At 34.3% G+C, this 18,295-nt stretch overlaps 2 protein-coding genes across 5 annotated transcripts in view; one reads left to right on the top strand and one right to left on the bottom strand.

The window, feature by feature from the left end:
* Positions 1-8,631, top strand: part of LOC114409238 (protein CLT2, chloroplastic-like) — a 36,412-nt gene extending 27,781 nt beyond the window's left edge. Inside the window, exons 8-11 of one of the 2 annotated variants that reach the window (XR_003666013.1) lie at positions 7,012-7,135; positions 7,247-7,434; positions 7,791-7,916; positions 8,057-8,079. Coding sequence is in view for 1 of the 2 variants with exons in the window: in XM_028372626.1 (XP_028228427.1) it covers positions 7,012-7,135; positions 7,791-7,916; positions 8,057-8,214 (408 nt within the window). In the remaining variant the exon portion in view is untranslated. Of the gene's footprint in view, positions 1-7,011; positions 7,136-7,246; positions 7,435-7,790; positions 7,917-8,056 lie in introns of both variants that reach the window. The other variant, XM_028372626.1, reaches the window with a different exon arrangement.
* An 831-nt stretch (positions 8,632-9,462) lies between these two features.
* Positions 9,463-12,918, bottom strand: LOC114409236 (neuroguidin-like). 3 transcript variants are annotated; one of them, XM_028372624.1, is made up of 10 exons: positions 12,743-12,918; positions 12,593-12,659; positions 12,415-12,478; positions 12,248-12,335; positions 11,841-12,020; positions 11,559-11,738; positions 11,277-11,450; positions 11,043-11,194; positions 10,788-10,914; positions 9,463-9,959 (listed from the first exon to the last, which is right to left on the bottom strand). In XM_028372624.1, the coding sequence occupies exons 3-10, from the start codon at positions 12,453-12,455 to the stop codon at positions 9,948-9,950; spliced, it is 954 nt and encodes a 317-aa protein (XP_028228425.1). In that variant the 5' UTR covers positions 12,456-12,478; positions 12,593-12,659; positions 12,743-12,918; the 3' UTR covers positions 9,463-9,947. The 3 variants fall into 3 exon arrangements, with proteins under 3 accessions (XP_028228425.1, XP_028228424.1, XP_028228426.1); XM_028372623.1 differs by lacking the exon at positions 12,593-12,659; XM_028372625.1 differs by lacking the exons at positions 12,415-12,478; positions 12,593-12,659 and having other exon boundaries at positions 12,248-12,377.
* Positions 12,919-18,295: the final 5,377 nt, after the last annotated feature.

The following is an 18,295-nucleotide window of genomic DNA, read 5'->3' as shown; positions in this document are numbered from 1 at the left end:
AGGTCTCCTTATAATCAAATCCCAACTGTTGGTGAAAAGCCTTAGCTACAAGCCTAGCTTTATACTTGTTGACTGAGCCATCCGGATTTTCCTTTACTGTAAACACGCACTTACACCCAATTGTTGTTCTAGTAGGAGGGAGATCATCCCAAGTCTAAGTACCATTCCTTTTAAAGCATCATATTCAGATTGCATAGTTGAGTACCAAGAAGGATCAGCATGAGCAGCTTTGGTTGATTTGGGTTCAAGATGAGCAAGTTAAAGAGTAGGATTAACTCAGAATATGACCCCTCAGATGAGGATGTGGCTAACCAAGACCAAATGGTAGAACTGAACTTGGGCCTAAAATATACTGGGCCTCAATCAGAATTGAAAGTTTACAAGAGGACAAGAAAATACAAAGGGGGAACTGGGCCTGGTGTGGTAGAAGGAGAAAAAGAAACCAATGAAGACACCAACCTTTGTAAAGACACTTGGATTACTGATGCTAGACCAACAAACTTTTTAAGGCCAGATTCTCCTACTCTGGATGGAGGAAGTGGCCTAAAAGAAGTTGCTACATGAGATGCTTATGCGAAAGGGGCAAATACTGAAGGTTCAACTTCAAGCTCAATATTCAAGAGCCCAAGAAGCTGTGAAGTAATGATTGAGGCTGCAAGTACTGGGGAATTGGCTAAAAACATGGGAATCAGTTTTGGGAAGGAAGAATGAAATGTTGTCCAGAATGGTTATTTTAGATGGAAGAGACAAATCTGAACTTGAGAAGCCAGGAAAAAGGGTGGGTGATCAATGAAGGTAGTTACCTATAATATTAGAGGTTGAGAGGGGGGGGTGAGGGGGGTGGAATTAAATGGGAGCAGTAAAGAAATTGGTGGTGAAGGAGCAAGTGGATATGCTATGCCTACAGGAAACTAAGAAGGAAATGGTGGACAAAACTGTGTGTCAGGCTTTGTGCGTATGAAGTAAATCATCTTTTGTGTTAGAGAAGAAGGTTATTGGTAGCGGATTTATTTCACTAGAAGGAACTTGGAAAGGTGATGGCGAAAAAATCACTATTGTAAATATATACTCCCCTTGCGATGTAAATTTGAAAAGAAACTTGTGGGGTCAGATTAACCAGCTAAGAAGTGCAAGTTAGAACAAATTGTGGTGCATAGTCGATGATTTCAACTGTGTAAGGAGACAGTCAGAACGAGTGGGGGCTAGCCAAAGAGAGCAAGGAGGGGGGATCATGACAGAATTTAATGACTGGATAGTGGACCTAGAAGTTGAGGATATGCCGAGTGTTGGTCACAAATACACTTGGTATAGGCTAAAATCTGGTTGGATAGGGTTCTTGTGTCTGTTGAATGGTTTTCTAAATGGAGTGGAAGTATTCAATTCATATTGGATAGGAACTACTCAGACCACTATTCAATTCATGTTGGATAGGGTTTTTGTGGCTGTTCGGAGGAAGAGGCATCCCATTTATTTTTTCATTGCTTGAAAATACAACCCATATGGTGGGAAACTATGGCTTGGGTGAACATTAAAAGTGTGTTCCCGACAAATCTGATACATCATTTCCTCCAACACTCATATGTACAGGTGGATGGTATAAGGATTAAGAGGTGGCGAAGCTGGTAGATGGCTGTAGTTTGGTCAATTTGGCAGATGCGAAATAGTATTATATTCTCCAATGCATCCTTCAATGTCAACAAGCTGTTAGAGGATGCCATGTTCTTAATCTGGTCGTGGCTAAGAAACTTGGAGAAAGATTTTAATATTCATTTTTATCAATGGTCGAGTCAAATCCGGCAAGGTTTTTTGTATCAGTAGTGGGTGGTTTCAATTGCATTTCTAGCAGATTTATTACTTATGTAGCCATAATATGGTTCCTAAACAACCTATATTAGTTTTTCTATGGAACCATGTGTATGGTAACCTACCTATGTACTTAGTACCTCTGGTACTTCTTTCTCATTAATATATATTCTATTATCTTTGCTGATAAAAAAAAAAAAAAACTATTCAATTCTGCTGAAATCAATCATTGCTGACTGGGGTCCAAAGCCTTTCAAGACTCTAGACTGCCTGGTTTCAAGATAAAACTTTTAGGAAGACAGTTTGGGAATGTTGGAGAGAGAGCTCAGTACAAGGGTGGGGAGGCTTTGTATTAAAAGAAAAATTGAAGTTGCTGAAACAGAGATTAAAAGTGTGGAGCTAAGAGCAGTTTGGGGATATTCAGCAGAAGTTAAAGAGGGCAGAGCAAAAACTCAATTAGCTGGAAAAGAAAGGGGAGGATAGAGACCTAACTGAGGAGGAAATCAAACTGAGGAAGGAATTGGAGGAGGAAGTTTGGGTGGCAGCGCACTCAAAAGAGTCCATTATGAGTCAAAAAGCAAGAATTAAGTAGTTAAAAGAGGGGTATTGCAACTCTAGATACTATCACATGATTGTCAATTGGAAATGGCGCAAAAACATGTTGAGGGGGATTTTTATTGATGGTTGTTGGGTAGAGGAGCCGAATAGAGTAAGGGAGGAAGTCAAATAGTTCTTTTTGAGAAGGTTTGAAGAATCATCATTTGAGAGACCAAGGCTGGATGGTGTAGAATTCAAGACCATTAATCAGGAGGCAAATGCAAAATTGGTGGCCAGATTTGAGGAGGATGAGGTAAGGGCAACGGTGTGAGAATGTGGGAGCTCTAAGAGCCCAAGACCTAATGGACTAAATTTTAAGTTCATTAAGGAATTTTGGAACATAATGAAAATAGATGTTTTGCGTTTCTCGGACGAATTTCATGCAAATGGACACTTTCCAAAAGGTAGTAATGCATCTTTCTTGGCTTTGATTCCAAGGGTACATGATCCACAAAATTTAAACGAGTATAAACCTATTTCTCTTATAGGTTGTATCTACAAGATTGTGGCAAAAATCCTAACTAGAAGACTCAAGATGGGTACCATCATTGATGAATGACAAAGTGCCTTTATAGAGGAGAGACATCTCTTGCAAAACGTGGTGATTGTTAATGATGCTATTGATGAAGCAAAAAGGGGTGTGGGATCTTGCGTCTTTTAACCGAGCACTACTCGGTAAGTGGCGTTGGAACCTGTTTCATCATACTGGCGAATTATGGGGGATGGATAAGGGTAGGGTAAGGGAAGCTATTTTCATCTTTATCCTACCTTTATTAAGATCATCTATGTGAAGGAAGCTATTTCCATCTTTAATAAGATCATCTTTATCCTACTGAAAACCAGAAGGAGTGGGGATGGGGTAGGTGCCCAAAGATCAGTAAAGATAAGATCAAAGGGTTTTGCATAGACAGTATGAGAAAGAGAAGAAGGAAGACTATGTGACTTTCCAATACAACAGTGATTACAAAAATCTGTTGGTTCTTTATTAATATTTGCAATATTACAAAGTCAAAATACAATTTTTATAGCAGCAACACTAGGCTGACCAAGCCTAGAGTGCCATGTTGCAAAAGAAGTAGCACTACTAGAAGCTGTATTTATAACATTCTTACCTACAGCAGCTTTATTGGATGAACAGATTCAAAATCAGTCACTAGTGATTGTATTTACAATAGGACTTTGTACAGAAGCTTTAACAGAATTGCAAACATTTGAAGGAAGCTTGCACTTGGGCATAGAATCAGGAAGTTGAGGGAACTGATAGAGACCATCGCTCCCCACAAATCCTTTTCGTAGAACAAATTTAGCATCCTGTGATTTAACAAGACAAAATGATGAGTGAAACTCAAAAAAACACATTATTATCTTTGCAAAACTGACTGACACTAATGAGATTCTTAGTAAATAGTAATACAAGGAGCAAATAATAAATTACCAAGAGTAAGAGAAAACTGAGGATTGAGGGGGGAGGAAAAGGTGGAAACACCTGAGGAGTTAATGGTGAGGCCCTGACCAATATCCAATAGTGATTTGGTCAGGCCCCTCAAAAGGTGTCACTTGCTGTATGTTCTGTGACATTACTAGTCACATGATGGGAAGCACCAGAATCAGGATACCAAGTCTGAGTCTGAATGGGAGCAGATGATGAAATGGTCAGATAAATCTGAGGATTAGGCTGCTGTTTAGAAGATTGCTAATTAGTCTGCTGTGGCTGCAGATACACATACCGAGGTTGAGCATATGCCAAAAGTGGCTGCTGAGGTGATGCAAGCACACACTGAATGGGTTGAGCATACTGAACTTGCTGAGAAGTCTAAGCATTGGAAGCTGAAGTAGATTGAGTAGGAGCAAGTGAAGCTGGTGGAGGAAGAGTAGGAACATAATTCTCCTCTAGTCTGTGATAGCAGTAAGAAACACCATGGCCAAATTTGTGACAGATTTGACATTGTACGTCAACAAACCTACCTCTACCACCACCACGGCCTGAACCACAACCACCACGGTTGTTCTGGCCAAAATTCCGACCACCACGACAACTGAAAATTTGATTTCCACTGTAATCATTTGCAGAATTGTCCTCAGAAGAGGTCTGAGTGGTCAAATTAACTTGAGCTTAAGAGTTGGTGTTCATTGACTGTGGATGAACAAAATTATCAAGAGAAGAACTTCCAAGAGTTGAGATTAAAAGATCCTAAACCTTGAGTAAGATTATCAGAAACTATAGCTTACTTATGAGATCGATCAATGCACACTTCACTCGCGAGCAACAATGTTTCAACTTCATCAACAGTACACAGATCAAAATGATTAGTAACTAGAAAAATAGATGATTCATACTCATCAGGAAAACCTTTGAGAATTAGGTCAAGATGTTCAGAATTGGAAACAGTTTCACCAATGGAAGTCGACTCATTAACAAGCGTCTGAACATGCAAAAGATAATCCGAAATAGATCGATTATCAAGGGATAGATTTCGAAGCTCATTACGAACTAGACAAACCTTAGCTGGCGTGAGGGATTGAAAATGTGATTGAATCCGATCCCAAAGTTTCCATGACGATTGGCATCCTATGACTCACGAAAGAATGTCCCCAGAGATGTTGGATTGCAAACAGGCAAGAAGAATTGGTCTTGTTCGTACCAAATGCTATACTTATGTGGAATTTTCAGATTAACGATGTAGCCTTCAAGATGATGACTACGAATAACAGGTTCAACCTTGTTGAATCCAAAGAAGATAATTCTTTGCGTTCAACTTCTGAGAAATGGAATGTGCAGAGTTCTTCGAAGAAGCATTCGAAGAACTCACCAACCGAGTTGGCTGAGGCGGTGGGGAGGAAGGAGGAGAAACCGGAGAAGGAATTGATGTGGAAACCATGAACAGAAGTTTAGGTTTTGACCTAAGCACTCAATACCATAAGAGTTGAGAGAATTTTAGAGAGGAGGAGATTGAGATTGAGAAAATCAATATTATTCAACCCAAATGTAACTAATTTCAAAGATGAATATATAGTTGGATAACTGCCAACTAACCTAACTGTTACAAAGCTGTTAGGCACTAACTGACTAAACTATCAACTGATAACAGACTAACTAGTAACTACAGGAGTTAGAATATCAGATAACAGACAGAAACAAAAAAGAAACAGTTAGTAATGTATACTCTCTTATAGGGTGTAGGGGCTATACTTTTACTGGTTGTACTACATGTGAACTTGCCCTTAAATATTAGTATAAATAAAGTATCTGGTAAATATTTATATTTCAACATCACTGATTTTCAGAGTCCTATTAATTAAATATTCTTTTTCTTTCTTCATCAAAACCCTATAATGGTGAAATAACATGAAGGACTAAAATTTGTCTCCATAGAGAAGAAATATATTGCAAGTTCTAGATATTTGAATTCACTATCTGATTTGTAGATCTTGCCACCAAAACATTGAATATTAGTTGCTACTATTTGCTTCTATATATGATGAAGTAGACATGGACAAATAAGTAAGTGTGCCGATTCTTTTATTTTAAAGTTTTGGGACTCTGCTTGGCCTGCCTGCTTTCCTGCTTTTTTCATCTATTTTCTGTACATTAGGCATATGGATTTTCACTACAGGGGTGTTTGTGGATTGTGTTAGATCAAAAGAAAAGTCTTTTGATTCACTCCAAAGTTTTCTTGTTTTACCATCAAATAAGTTTTGTTTAAAACTCAAATCCGAACTGATCCAATTTAATTAAAAGTGGTTTGGATTGGATCAAGCTTTTGGTTTTTTAAGGAGGCAGTAAATAAATCACAGAATACACAATAAATTTGATAAAAACTAATTCAAAGTATTAAAAAATCTCATCTTATAAATCAGAACATGTATTGATGTCACATCTTTCATAATATATAAATTGTAAGTTCAGATTATAATTGTTAGTCAAAACAATATTAAACCTATAAACACACAAATTCAGTTTTTTGGTTTGGATAAGATGGATTTTAAATATGGAACAAAATATTGATCCAATCCAATGGAAAAGTTGGTTTTCCTTTTTTCCTGTTCAATGTTTACTGTTTGTATTCAATTGGATTGGTTTATGAACATCTCTAGCTTAGATCTAAACAGAAACTAGATCCTGACAGCTTTTGTTAGTTGGCAGTGCATTTTTTTAAGCATTTGCATAAGTGTTTGGGATAATTTATGAAAACTAACTACTCATAAGCTGTTTTCAACTTATGACAATAACCTTTCTAGAGTAGCTCATGAAAACAGGTTACAAATCATGGAAACAGTTTATTCCTATTTCTTCTTTGATTATAAAAACAACTTATACATGAATATTTACATAATAATAAATAATTATTCATTAAGTCCTTAATTAAGTTGTTTACTCAAACAGATCTTTAACTGAGGTATGTCAAGCACCTGGGTTGGGGGTGGGGGAAGGGGCATAGGTGCTACGAGTTTGTTGGCAAGGCAATTTTTCTAAAGGTAGCATAACATTGGCCAAAGTCCTGGATAGTTTCTCTTGTTGGCATTTCAAGTTTGATAATGTTTGTTATAAAATTATTACTTAAGGAGTTATTGAAAGGTATACTTATGGCTTGCATCTGATATATATTGTAGGCTCTTTTCGTACTTCTGTCTCTACCTATACTTTCTAACTTGAGAGGTATACCATTTGATCAACTTCCTTCATATTTTAAAAGCGGTGCTGGTTGCTTTCTAAACCTTGGAGCCGATAATCCAAGTAAGCTCTAATAAATTGGTTGCAATGCAATTACATATCTCCCTATATGATTTTCTATTCTTACTTGCCTGCCTTTTCTTTTATTCTTTTTGCTGTTAAAACACTATCAAGATTGGAAGTTTATGATCTTGAACTTTCCAACCACAATCACAATGGCAAGTCTTAGTAGTATGGTTCTCCAAGGCTTGCATCAATTGGTATAGAAGCCTTCCACATGTCTCTCAATTGCAAACAAGTGTTGCAGGGGGTGATGCTTGGGCTACGGATCATATGATGGAACATTATGATCCAATTGCAAGGTATATAGGACTTGAGTCCTGCATCAAAAGTATGGGATTTGATGTGGGTTCATTATATGGCCTTGGGATTTCTTCGCACAATGGTTAGCTTACCTATATGTACTAGGGTCATAAATGCTTTTAGTTCGTCGACCGTCAGGTAAAGCCGAATATATACATAACATTGATTTAATCTCTTCTAGATATAACAGAACCTTTTTAAATAAAATTAAATTAAAATTTTTCATAATTGTTAGAAATCAATAAATTTCTATATAGTTTTTGTCTTCTACTCCCTAGATTTTTGAACCTTGCCGAAATTCTTTTTATCCTAAGTTCTAATATATTCATATTGCTGTCCAATTTCCATGTCTCAGATTGTTATGGCGCTCCCTTGCTTCCACTACTTTACGTAATTATCAACTTGGCATTCAACATATCCCTGCTTAATGCAGTAAAAACTTCGTCTGCAGTTGTGGCTTCTCTTCTGGTAATGTTGTCAGGTACTGTCCGACTCTCGATATTTTGCATCTCTTAAATGCTTTTTACAGCATTTCAGCCGAAAATTGTAACTCTTATGGCCTTTTGTACACCTTGTTTTCTAATGAACTTTCTAGCTCATGTGTGCTTCTGATTTTTGCAGTGCCAATTTCTGTTTATATTCTTTCCCTTCCATTACCATATCTTCCCGAGGGAACAAGCCTGAGCCCATTTTTTTTGTTTGGCGGTGCAATTCTTCTCTGTGGTCTTTTTCTGTACAACACAACGCGGCCTGTAAGGAACAGTTCTGAAGATGACTGAAACAGTTGCAGTTCATGAAACCAATGCTGAGGAGAAACTATCGGCTAGGAACCTGCCAAAAAAGAATGTCAACCTTGAGGCATTCTTGACCGCGGTGAAATATATTTTCTCCGATCACCTCCAAATTATACACATTCACTATCATCGTGATTATTTTTTTGAGCAGAAAATTTGTTCAGTTTTCACGTTTAAGGGTCGCTTAGCTGCTTTATGATGGTTGACTTCGTCATTCTGCCACTGGATCATTGTAACTCAAGATTGTGCATATATCTCTGATGACTTGTTCAAGTATATTTTCATGTACATTAATAAAAGCAGACAAATGTAATTGGCAGAATTGCAAGTGCAGAATTTTTAAGTTGGGTGATCATATCTTTTGGCTATTTTACTAAATGGATTACAAGAGTTTGGGGATGAGATATTTGGAGTTGATTAGTTTGCAAGAAGTGTACAAGATCGAAATCGTCGCATTGCCTCACTCTTCCTGGCAGGCAGCATTATAAAATCATGGAAACAATTACCTTTCATTTTATAACTTTTTTTTTCTTTTTTTAATTATTAACTGGGACATATTTCATTAGCTTTGTTCCTCACAGAAAATATTAACAATACACTAACACTCTTGAATACAATCTCTGATTGGTTAAAATTTATTGAAATTTAAAAAATAACACATTCTCTGACACTACACACTAATACTCTTGAATACCCAATCTAACCACCATCCTTAATCTCCCTCCGACATGAACCTGACCAAGACCTAACTGCATTTCCATTCAATGATTGTTTTGAAAGACGATGTATGTTAGAAAAGAAAGTTAAAAAAATTTAGATGTTTTTTTTACATAATAAATTTTAAAAATATTGATAATTCTGGATTCTAATAAACCATTAATTTTAAATCATCTCTTTCGTGATGATTTTTAATTTCCAAAAATTATATTTTAAAATTTAAAATAAAAAATAGTCGTGTAGATTTAGATATAATTAGATATAATGGAACCTAACTCCAAGACTAAAAATGATAATTTTGTATGAAAAAAAAACGAACGAAAAATTTTATATGAACTAAAATAAAACTTTAAGGAAATTTTATCAGGACAAAAGACATTTTAAGCTTTGCAATTTTTAATAAACTTTAAGCAATGAAAAAATGTGTCAAACAATATGTTGTTAACCCTTTTTTTACAAATTATCTCCTGCATAAGGTTTGCAGTATTCTTACAAAATTTTGAAGGGTCATTATCATCGAGAACCACCAATTTGAGAATATCTTGGGTCATGTACAGAAAAACCAATCGGTGGCCTACATGTTCACCCCTAAGAAAACGACAAATGTAAACTTAATTCAGTAATCCTACTAAATATGAAGTTTAATACTATTTGTACTCCACCTAAATATATAAAGGTGGGTTAAAAAAATCCACTTGCATCGCAAAAATGGGTGCACATCTGTAATAGCAAAAAAAAAAACACATTTCATCTCTGCGAAAATCTCAAATTCACGTACCCAATTAAGCACCCGAGCCTATAATAATAATAATAATAATAAGTAAATAAATAAATAAAAAGACAATAATGTAACTAAAATCTACAAACAAACACGGAGGAAAGCACCAACACCAACTCTGTCGTTTTCGTTAAATCTAGCATTACTTCCGACAACAGCATGAAGTGGTCTGTTTTCCAGAGAGCATTTCAGCCCTTTAGCTCAAAACCCAAATTTTCTTCCTTTAATGTTTCCTCTGCAAAGAAGTAAAAAATTGTTAGTTCCTTCCAACAGAACTCTACAATTCAACCCAGTCAATTGCATAATGCATACACTAAAACGAGAAAAAGCCACAGCTTGAGACAATATTTCTTTTCCTTCCTTACTCTTGAAATTAAAATTGTCAGACAAAGGTAAGGAAAAGTGTATATCTGTTGAAGGAAGGAATTCAACTTTTCAAATAGATAAAAATTTGTGTTGATGTAGAAATTATTTCAAAGGGCATTTTAATTGTATTTTTTATTATGATATCATAGTATCATTTTTTTATTACTTTGTACAGCACATAGCTCAAAACAATCTGCAAACTGTACATTTAGTATATTCCCCATGACCAGAAATTGGTTTTGAACATGGCATAAATTATTACACAAATAACCAACTCAACAGGCTTATACTCCATAGAGGCAAGAAAATAGCTGGACAGGAATTTGTTAAAAAAGGATCCAAATAAAACTTTGTTAGCCAAGATAATCTAAGATTCCAATGAGTAGCCATGAGGCTAGACTGCAAGGAATCATCTCAAGAATAATATATTCCATAACTTTAAATTATAGAATATTGAATCTGCATAATACAAATGATATAAGACATACTGTTTATTTAAAAGGATTGTTTGTTTCACACAATAGACAAAGTATGTGGAAGGCTACCATCAAATAATTAGGTTTGCAATTGCAATGCAGATGCAATAGTACGTAAATCACATCCAACATAGTTCAACTAAAACAAAATTTCATATATGAAGTCCAAAAAAGTAATTTATAATTTCCACATAACTATTTCAAAGTGTAAAAGTGCATGCCTTTCGCTTCTTCAGTCTATTGTTTGTTCTGCTACCATTACTAGAGCCCACTACTTGCTCTCCAGTTTTATCTTCAAAGGGTAATGTTTTGATTTCATCATAGAAACTTTCTGTTAGACCTTGCAACCTGAAATAGAATAAATACAAATGCTAAATCGAAAAAGAAAAGTATTAATTTAAATAAAAATGTTATCACATATTTAATACATTTTAAGACTAGAAATATCAGGCAAACATTCCAAACACTTCCCATACCCATTTCTTGATTTCTTCAAATACTTTTCTCGTTTCCTTTCCTGTTTCGTAAGAGGAACGCGTGTGAACAGCTCCTCCTCTTGCCGAGCACGTTCGTCCATCTTGGCAATATATCTATCAACTTCTCTGCTAGCTCCCTCAAAATCTCTTATCTGAGTAGTGTAGTGAGCAACCAAAAAACTCATTACATAAACTCATCAAGTCATTATGATTCAACACTCAAAATAACATTACCTCTTCAGGTCTTTCCTCCATATCATTCATCAATGTCCTAAGATAATCACTCTGCTTAGCTTGTTTCAGAATTTCTTTTTCTCTTCGCAAGGCATTTCTTTCATGCTTTGAAGATTTCTCTAGATCCATAGAAGTAGGCGCAAATTTTACAGGTTGATAATACTCATTGTCAGCCTACAGCAAACAAGTATTATTTGAGATAGGCAAAAGAAAATATCTTTTGCACGACCTTACCACCCTACAGTATACCAAACTTCACACTATATCATCACATACACTCACCTGCGAGGTTAGGTCTACTTTGCTAACAAGCATGTCAGGATTGGGACGATACTTTGATGCGTCCTCGCTCTTATTGGATGCAACTGGCTCCTTGTTTAGAATATCACTTCTGATTGCATTTTCACTAGCTTGCATCAGTTTCTGGATCTGGTATTGTTGTTTCTTGTCAATTGGCCGAATCTGCAATGGAAACCACAATGTCAAATGTCTAACTCACATTATACTATATAAACATACACATGTAACCCTTGAGGATAGACACATAGAAGTATGAAACCAGACCTTTTCCAAAAACAATCGTATCTCTACAACACTTCGAACAACAGGATGATCTTCTATTGATAATCCCTTAGCCTTCCGCAATAAATAATAAACAAGGGATTGACAATAATTCAGAAGCAACAAATTTTTAACTTCAAGGTAACTAAATCCATCTGCTGTAGGATATAGACCTTCTTTCACCTGGCATAAAAGACAGATCAAGACGCAATATAAATCAAATTACTCATTGTCACTAGGGTAAGCTTTTATCATCATTCGTCAATGATATTAAATTATAACAGAAAATTCAATATGAAGGCCAACGTAACCAATATTATGAATTTGTAAGATAAAGTCAATATCAGAAGGCATTTAGGAATGCTTTTTCTTTTATAAAAAAATAGTTGAAGTGAAAAAGTGCAACTCACCATGGCAGTTAAAGATTGAATTTTATGCCTTACGGTATCAAGTCCTTCCTTCATTTCTTTCAACAACGCCGCCAGCTGAGGCGCTTCTCTGCAAACCCAATAAACGGATAAAGAGGTTGAATGAACTGACCTAACAACCAAGAGAGATAATAATTAAACAAACTTACTTTTGTTTGCTATCATCGTTGTGGTTCGCAATATTTTCCATGATTTACCACAATTTTTAACAATCTAAAATAACACAGGTCAGTTACATAGTCAAAACTGAGGTAAAAATTCAAACACCAGAAGTTAAATTCAAAAAAAAAAAAATGTGCAGAGAATGAGTGAGGAAGAAGTAACAACCAAAGCCAGAGATAGCGGGTAAAGAGAGACGTTAGTCGTGGCTTGGTTAAAAAAATGAAATAAAAATCTGTTTTGAAAAAAAAAAATAACATAGTGTGAGGAGCAGCAAATCAAAGCTTACCACAACAGAGACAGAGAAAGGAAACAAACCTGTGACTGTGAGGAGCAACCGCAAGAGCTCCGATGACAACCGTGACTTATGACGGTGTAAGACTCGCAAGGGAGGGAGGCTGTGCCCGTATCTGCGGCACCTTAAGGGTTATGCGAGAAAGTGAAAGTGTCAAGGTCTCAAGGATGAAAGGAAAAGTGGAAAACTAAAGTGGGGGCCTGAATTTTAACTAAAACGCAAATACAATATTTAAAACGACACACAAAAATAAGTAACTTTTTTAGATGAAATATATATATTTAGGGTGTGTTCTGGCTTAATTTTAGCCTTTTTATTATCATTGAAAAAGAAAAATTAGGCCAAACAATATTTATGCAAAAGTTTTTAAATTCTAGGTGGCTTGTGAAAAATAGCTCTAAGTCATCTTTTCTAAAAAAAAAACTACTTTTAAAAAAGACCCCTTAGAGATATTTTTTACTGATTTATGCGGAATTTTTTTCGTCCAAGAGACTTTCATCTTAATCTGCTGTGCGCTACACGTAAGAGACTTTCACTAATTTTGGCCCTTTTTCATTCTTTCTTTTTTTCTAAACCAAAGCCTAAAATTCTCAATCTTTATTTGTTACTCAATACTTATGCATTAGCTGCAAATTATTTATTCAATATTTTTTAAGGTAATTGGATATTATAGAATTCGGTCTAAATATTATTTTTTTATTTCTTTCAACACATGATTGAACAAAATATATATAATAAGTTAGATATTTTAGCATTTGTATTCAATATATACTATTTCAAATCATAATTAAAGTAAATTTTGGCATGTCTAAAATTAAATTTTTAATTACTTGTACTTTAATATTTTTATTTAATCTGTTATTATTCAAATAAATTTATGTAAGTTAAATTACACAATATTTTTTATTAGACCCGATAACTAATTTTAAATAAAATTATTTTAAAAAATTACCAAGCAACTTTAGCTTAAAAGTAGCTTTTAAGCTTTAAAAAAAGTAAATTTGATAAACAACTTATTTTTTTTAAGCTCTATTTTTTTTTTACTTTTACTTAAAAGTAACATTTAAGTAAAAAAATAAGTTGGGCCCAACAACATAAGATTTCAATTGGTTCAATTTATGTTGGACTCGATGTGAAAAAAATGAAAACCAATTTAATTGGTTAGATTTGGATTGTCAAGTTTATTGGATTGATGTGGATCGATAAACATCAGTCAGATTTATGGGACATGGTATTGGAGTTGGAATGAGCCATTTTTTGGGGTCACCTTGAGTCCAGTATGACGATTAAATGAGAATCATTTTTTGATCGGTGGGAATCCAGTCCAACGATTAATATAAAAATAATGTTTTTCCCTATTAATTATATTACATACGTACAGTTGTAAGATTTAATCCTTAAACCATATATAATTAGTCTCCCATTTAAGTTTTGGTATTGTGCCTAAAAAAAGTTTTGGTATTGTAACTATCTTAAACATTTGAAAGAAAAATTTTATTATCTATAATAATTTATATAAATAAAATTCTTTAACGCACGCGTACACACATGGACACGCACACGCACACACATATTGATCCAATCCAATGGAAAAGTTATTTTTCCTTTTTTTTCTTGTTCAATATTTACTGTTTGTATTCAATTGGATTGGTTTATGAACATCTCTAGCTTAGATCAAAACAGAGACTAGATCCTGACATCTTGTGTTAGTTGGCAATGCATTTTTCTAAGCATTTGCGTAAGTATTTGGGAAAATTTATGAAAAAAAACTACTCATAAGTTGTTTTCAACTTATGACAATAAGCTTTCTAGAGTAGCTCATGAAAACAGGTTACAAATCATGGAAACAATTTATTCTTATTTCTTCTTTGATTATAAAAACAACTTATACAAGAATAAACTGTTTCCATGTAGTTTGTTTTCATAAATTTACAAGAATAAATCATGGTTACAAATCATGGAAACAATTTATTCATGAAAACAGGTTACAAATCATGGTTACAAATAATTATTCATTAAGTCCTTATTTAAGTTGTTTACTCAAACAGACCTTTAATTGAGGTATGCCAAGCACCTGGGTTGGGGGTTGGGGGTTGGGGGTTGGCAAAGCAATTTTTCTAAAGGTAGCACAACATTGTCCCAAGTCCTGGATACTTTCTCTCGTTTGGCATTTTGTTACACTTGGGTTTCGAGGACCAAGTATCTTCTAGAATGCAGAGAGATAAGAAGCTAATTCAGTATATTTTTCATTACCTCGAAGCGCCTTATTACACGATATTTATATACGAACTAGGGAGCATGGCCCCGACAACAATAACGGAAATATGCTTTTACCAGGGAATATCCTAACAGAATGATATTCCCTGCTACCTAGCTTTATTCTAAAATATGAATCCTAACTTCTACGCGCTTCATATTGCATGGCTCTCTATCCACTCCGTACGTAGTCCTCCAAGTAATGTTGGTGTTGCCTTCTTCCGCCTGGGCCTTGCTTCACTTCCTTCGTGCACCTCCTTTGCTAATTGCAGACCCCTAGTGTTCTCCGTATCACATTTCAAGTTTGATAATGTTTGTTTTAAAATTATTACTTAAGGAGTTATTGAAAGGTATACTTATGGCTTGCATTTGATATATATTGTAGGCTCTTTTCGTACTTCTGTCTCTACCTATACTTTCTAACTTGAGAGGCATGCCATTTGCTCAACTTCCTTCATATTTAATTATTAACTTGGACATATTTCATTAACTTCAATCCTCACAAAGAAAATATGAACAACACACTCTAACACTCTTGAATACAATCTCGGGTTGGTTAAAATTTATTGAAATTCACAAAAACAACATTCTATGACACTACAAACTAACACTCTTGAATACCCAACCTAACCACCATCCCTAACCTCACTCCGACATGAACCTAACCAATATCTAACTGCATTGTCGCGACCCGTCATTGCGGATTCAAATCTGAGTTTGGGTTTTCTCATAAATGAGATTGTGATTTGCTTGCTTATTGTGTCGTTCCATTAAATGATTGTTGTTTTGAAAGAAGATGAAGGTTAAAAAAGAAAGTTGATTTTTTGTTGTTTTTTTACATAATAAATTTAAAATATATTGATAACTCTTGATTCTAATAAACTATTGATTCTAAGTCATCTCTTTCATGATGATTTTTAACTTCCAAAAATTGTATTTTAAAATTTAAAATAAAAAAATAGTCATGTAGATTTGAATATAATCAGGACTAAAAAGGACACAATTTTGTGAGAACAAAAAACGAACAAAATTTTTTATATGAACTAATATCAAACTTTGGAGATTTTACCAGGACAAAAGACATTTTAAGCTTTACAATTATTAATAAACTTTAAGCAATGAAGAAATGTGTCAAACAGTATGTTGTTAACCCTTCGTTTACAATTTGTTTACAATTTATCTCGTGCATAAGGTTTGTAGTATCCTTACAAAATTTTGAAGGGTTGATTATCATCGAGAACCACCAATTTGAGAATGTGTTGGGTTGTGTATAGAAAAACCAATTGGTGGCCTACAAGTTCACCTATAAGAAAATGAAAAAAGTAAACTTAATTCAGTAATCCTACTAAATATGAAGTTTAATACTATTTGTACTCCACCTAAATATATAAGAGTGGATTAAAAAATCCCTGTGTATCGTAAAATTGGGTGCACATCTGTTATAGCAAAAAAACACACATTTCATCTCTGCGAAAATCTCAAATCCACGTTTCCAATTAAGCACCCGAGCCTATAATAATAATAATAAATAAAAGACAGTAATTCAACTAAAATCTACAAACAAACATGAATGAAAGCACTTTAACCATTGGTCCACTCATTTGAGAGATGCTTTTGGGTAATTAGGAAAGGATGGCAGCTACAGGGATTAATATAATAGATTGCAATCCTTGTACTGGGGTCGACAAATTGACCTCAGGGGGTTTCATTTAGAAACTAATTCCCAATCAGGGTCAATTTTGAAACATTTTGCATAGGGGGTTTGTTTTGTGAAAGCGTTTCACCGAGGAGAATGAAAAAACACATATTTCGCCAAGAGGAACAACGAAATAGGTGGGTTTCGGTGTAGGTGCAGTGTGCGTCAGAGTAGGGGTGAGGGAGGTGTAGGGTATTTCGCCATCCGTACTGGCGAAATAGCTGGTAGGTGCAGTGTATTTCGCCATCCGTATTGGTGAAATGGCTGGGTATATAAAAAAAAAATTGGTTCGCTGCCTTTACTGAAAATTGCTTCCCTCTGATTATGCACTCTTAAAAGACACAATTGGTTCGCTGCCTCTACCGAAAATTGGTTCCCTCTGATTATGAACTCCTAAGAGACACAAGAGACACACCAGTTTCAGGTTTTGTTATTTCTCCGTATTTCTCTCTCATTTTAATATCAGATCTGCTTGTATCTCTCCTTTTTGAATCCTCGCATCATTCACAAATTTTGTTTGAAGTAATATTTTTTTTGTAGAGTTAAGTTTTAATCTCAAGTTTAACTGAAGTAGTATTTTTTATAATTAGATTATTTTATTTTGAAGTTATTGTTGTTATGATTAATTATTTATAATGTTTTTTTTTGTAGGTATATTTTGGTATATGAAGATTTCGGTTATAACAGTCTTATATTTTAATGGAAAGGTATATGAAGAGAATGATGATGTAATATTTGAAGGCAGTAAAAAAACGGTTCAGATTAAACGTGGAATAAGTTTTAATGCTTTGACAAAAAAATGGGGATAAGGTAAAGTTAGAAAATAATGAAATTATTTCTTCTATAAGTTGTAGATTTTTAGTTTCAAAAAAATATGTTGCGTTGCAAATTTGTGATGACGAAGATGTTGAAACTATGATCAAAAGTTTTCAACAACAAGAACAAATGTTAGTTATAGAATTGTACATAGAAAAGGATGTTGCTGGTGGTTCTACGTTTCATTCTGCAAATTCTGTTAGATCATGTGTAAATAGTTTATCTAATAATGAGTTGGAACCGCCAAGAAATGTAAGCAATTTAGATGATGATGAAGATGAAGATGATGATTATTATTTTGTGTCTAATTCATACGTTGAAGAGTTTTTAGATGAAGATGATAGTGTTGATGGTATATCTGATACAGATGATAAAGTCACCCACATGATTGAACCAGTTACAATTGTTCAACTAAGAAAAGGTATATTTAATTAAATTAAAAAATAGTTAAATACATTAATCATTTTATAACAATTGTATTTAATGGTAAATAAATATTTTTGTGATATTAACCTGAATTTTATTTTTTTAACTATTAGGTGTAGAAGGAATTCAAAATCCATTTTGGAATTATGTTTTGCATTATAACAATATCAATTGGAGTCATCCTAATGAGGAGGACAATTACGGTTTGGAGATGCCATCGAGTTTTAATGTTGGGCAAGAATTATATGTTGGTATGAATTTTGATAGTAAAGATGCGGTGAAAAATGCACTGAAACAATATGTTATAAATGTGCATCAAAGTTTTAAAGTTCTTGAAACCAAATTGCACAAATATATCATTTGTTGCCCGGATAAAAGCGCA

Source organism: Glycine soja, chromosome 4 (genome assembly GCF_004193775.1).
Source record: "Glycine soja cultivar W05 chromosome 4, ASM419377v2, whole genome shotgun sequence".
NCBI classification, from domain to species: Eukaryota; Viridiplantae; Streptophyta; class Magnoliopsida; order Fabales; family Fabaceae; genus Glycine; species Glycine soja.
This window is presented reverse-complemented; position numbering and strand designations above follow the sequence as displayed.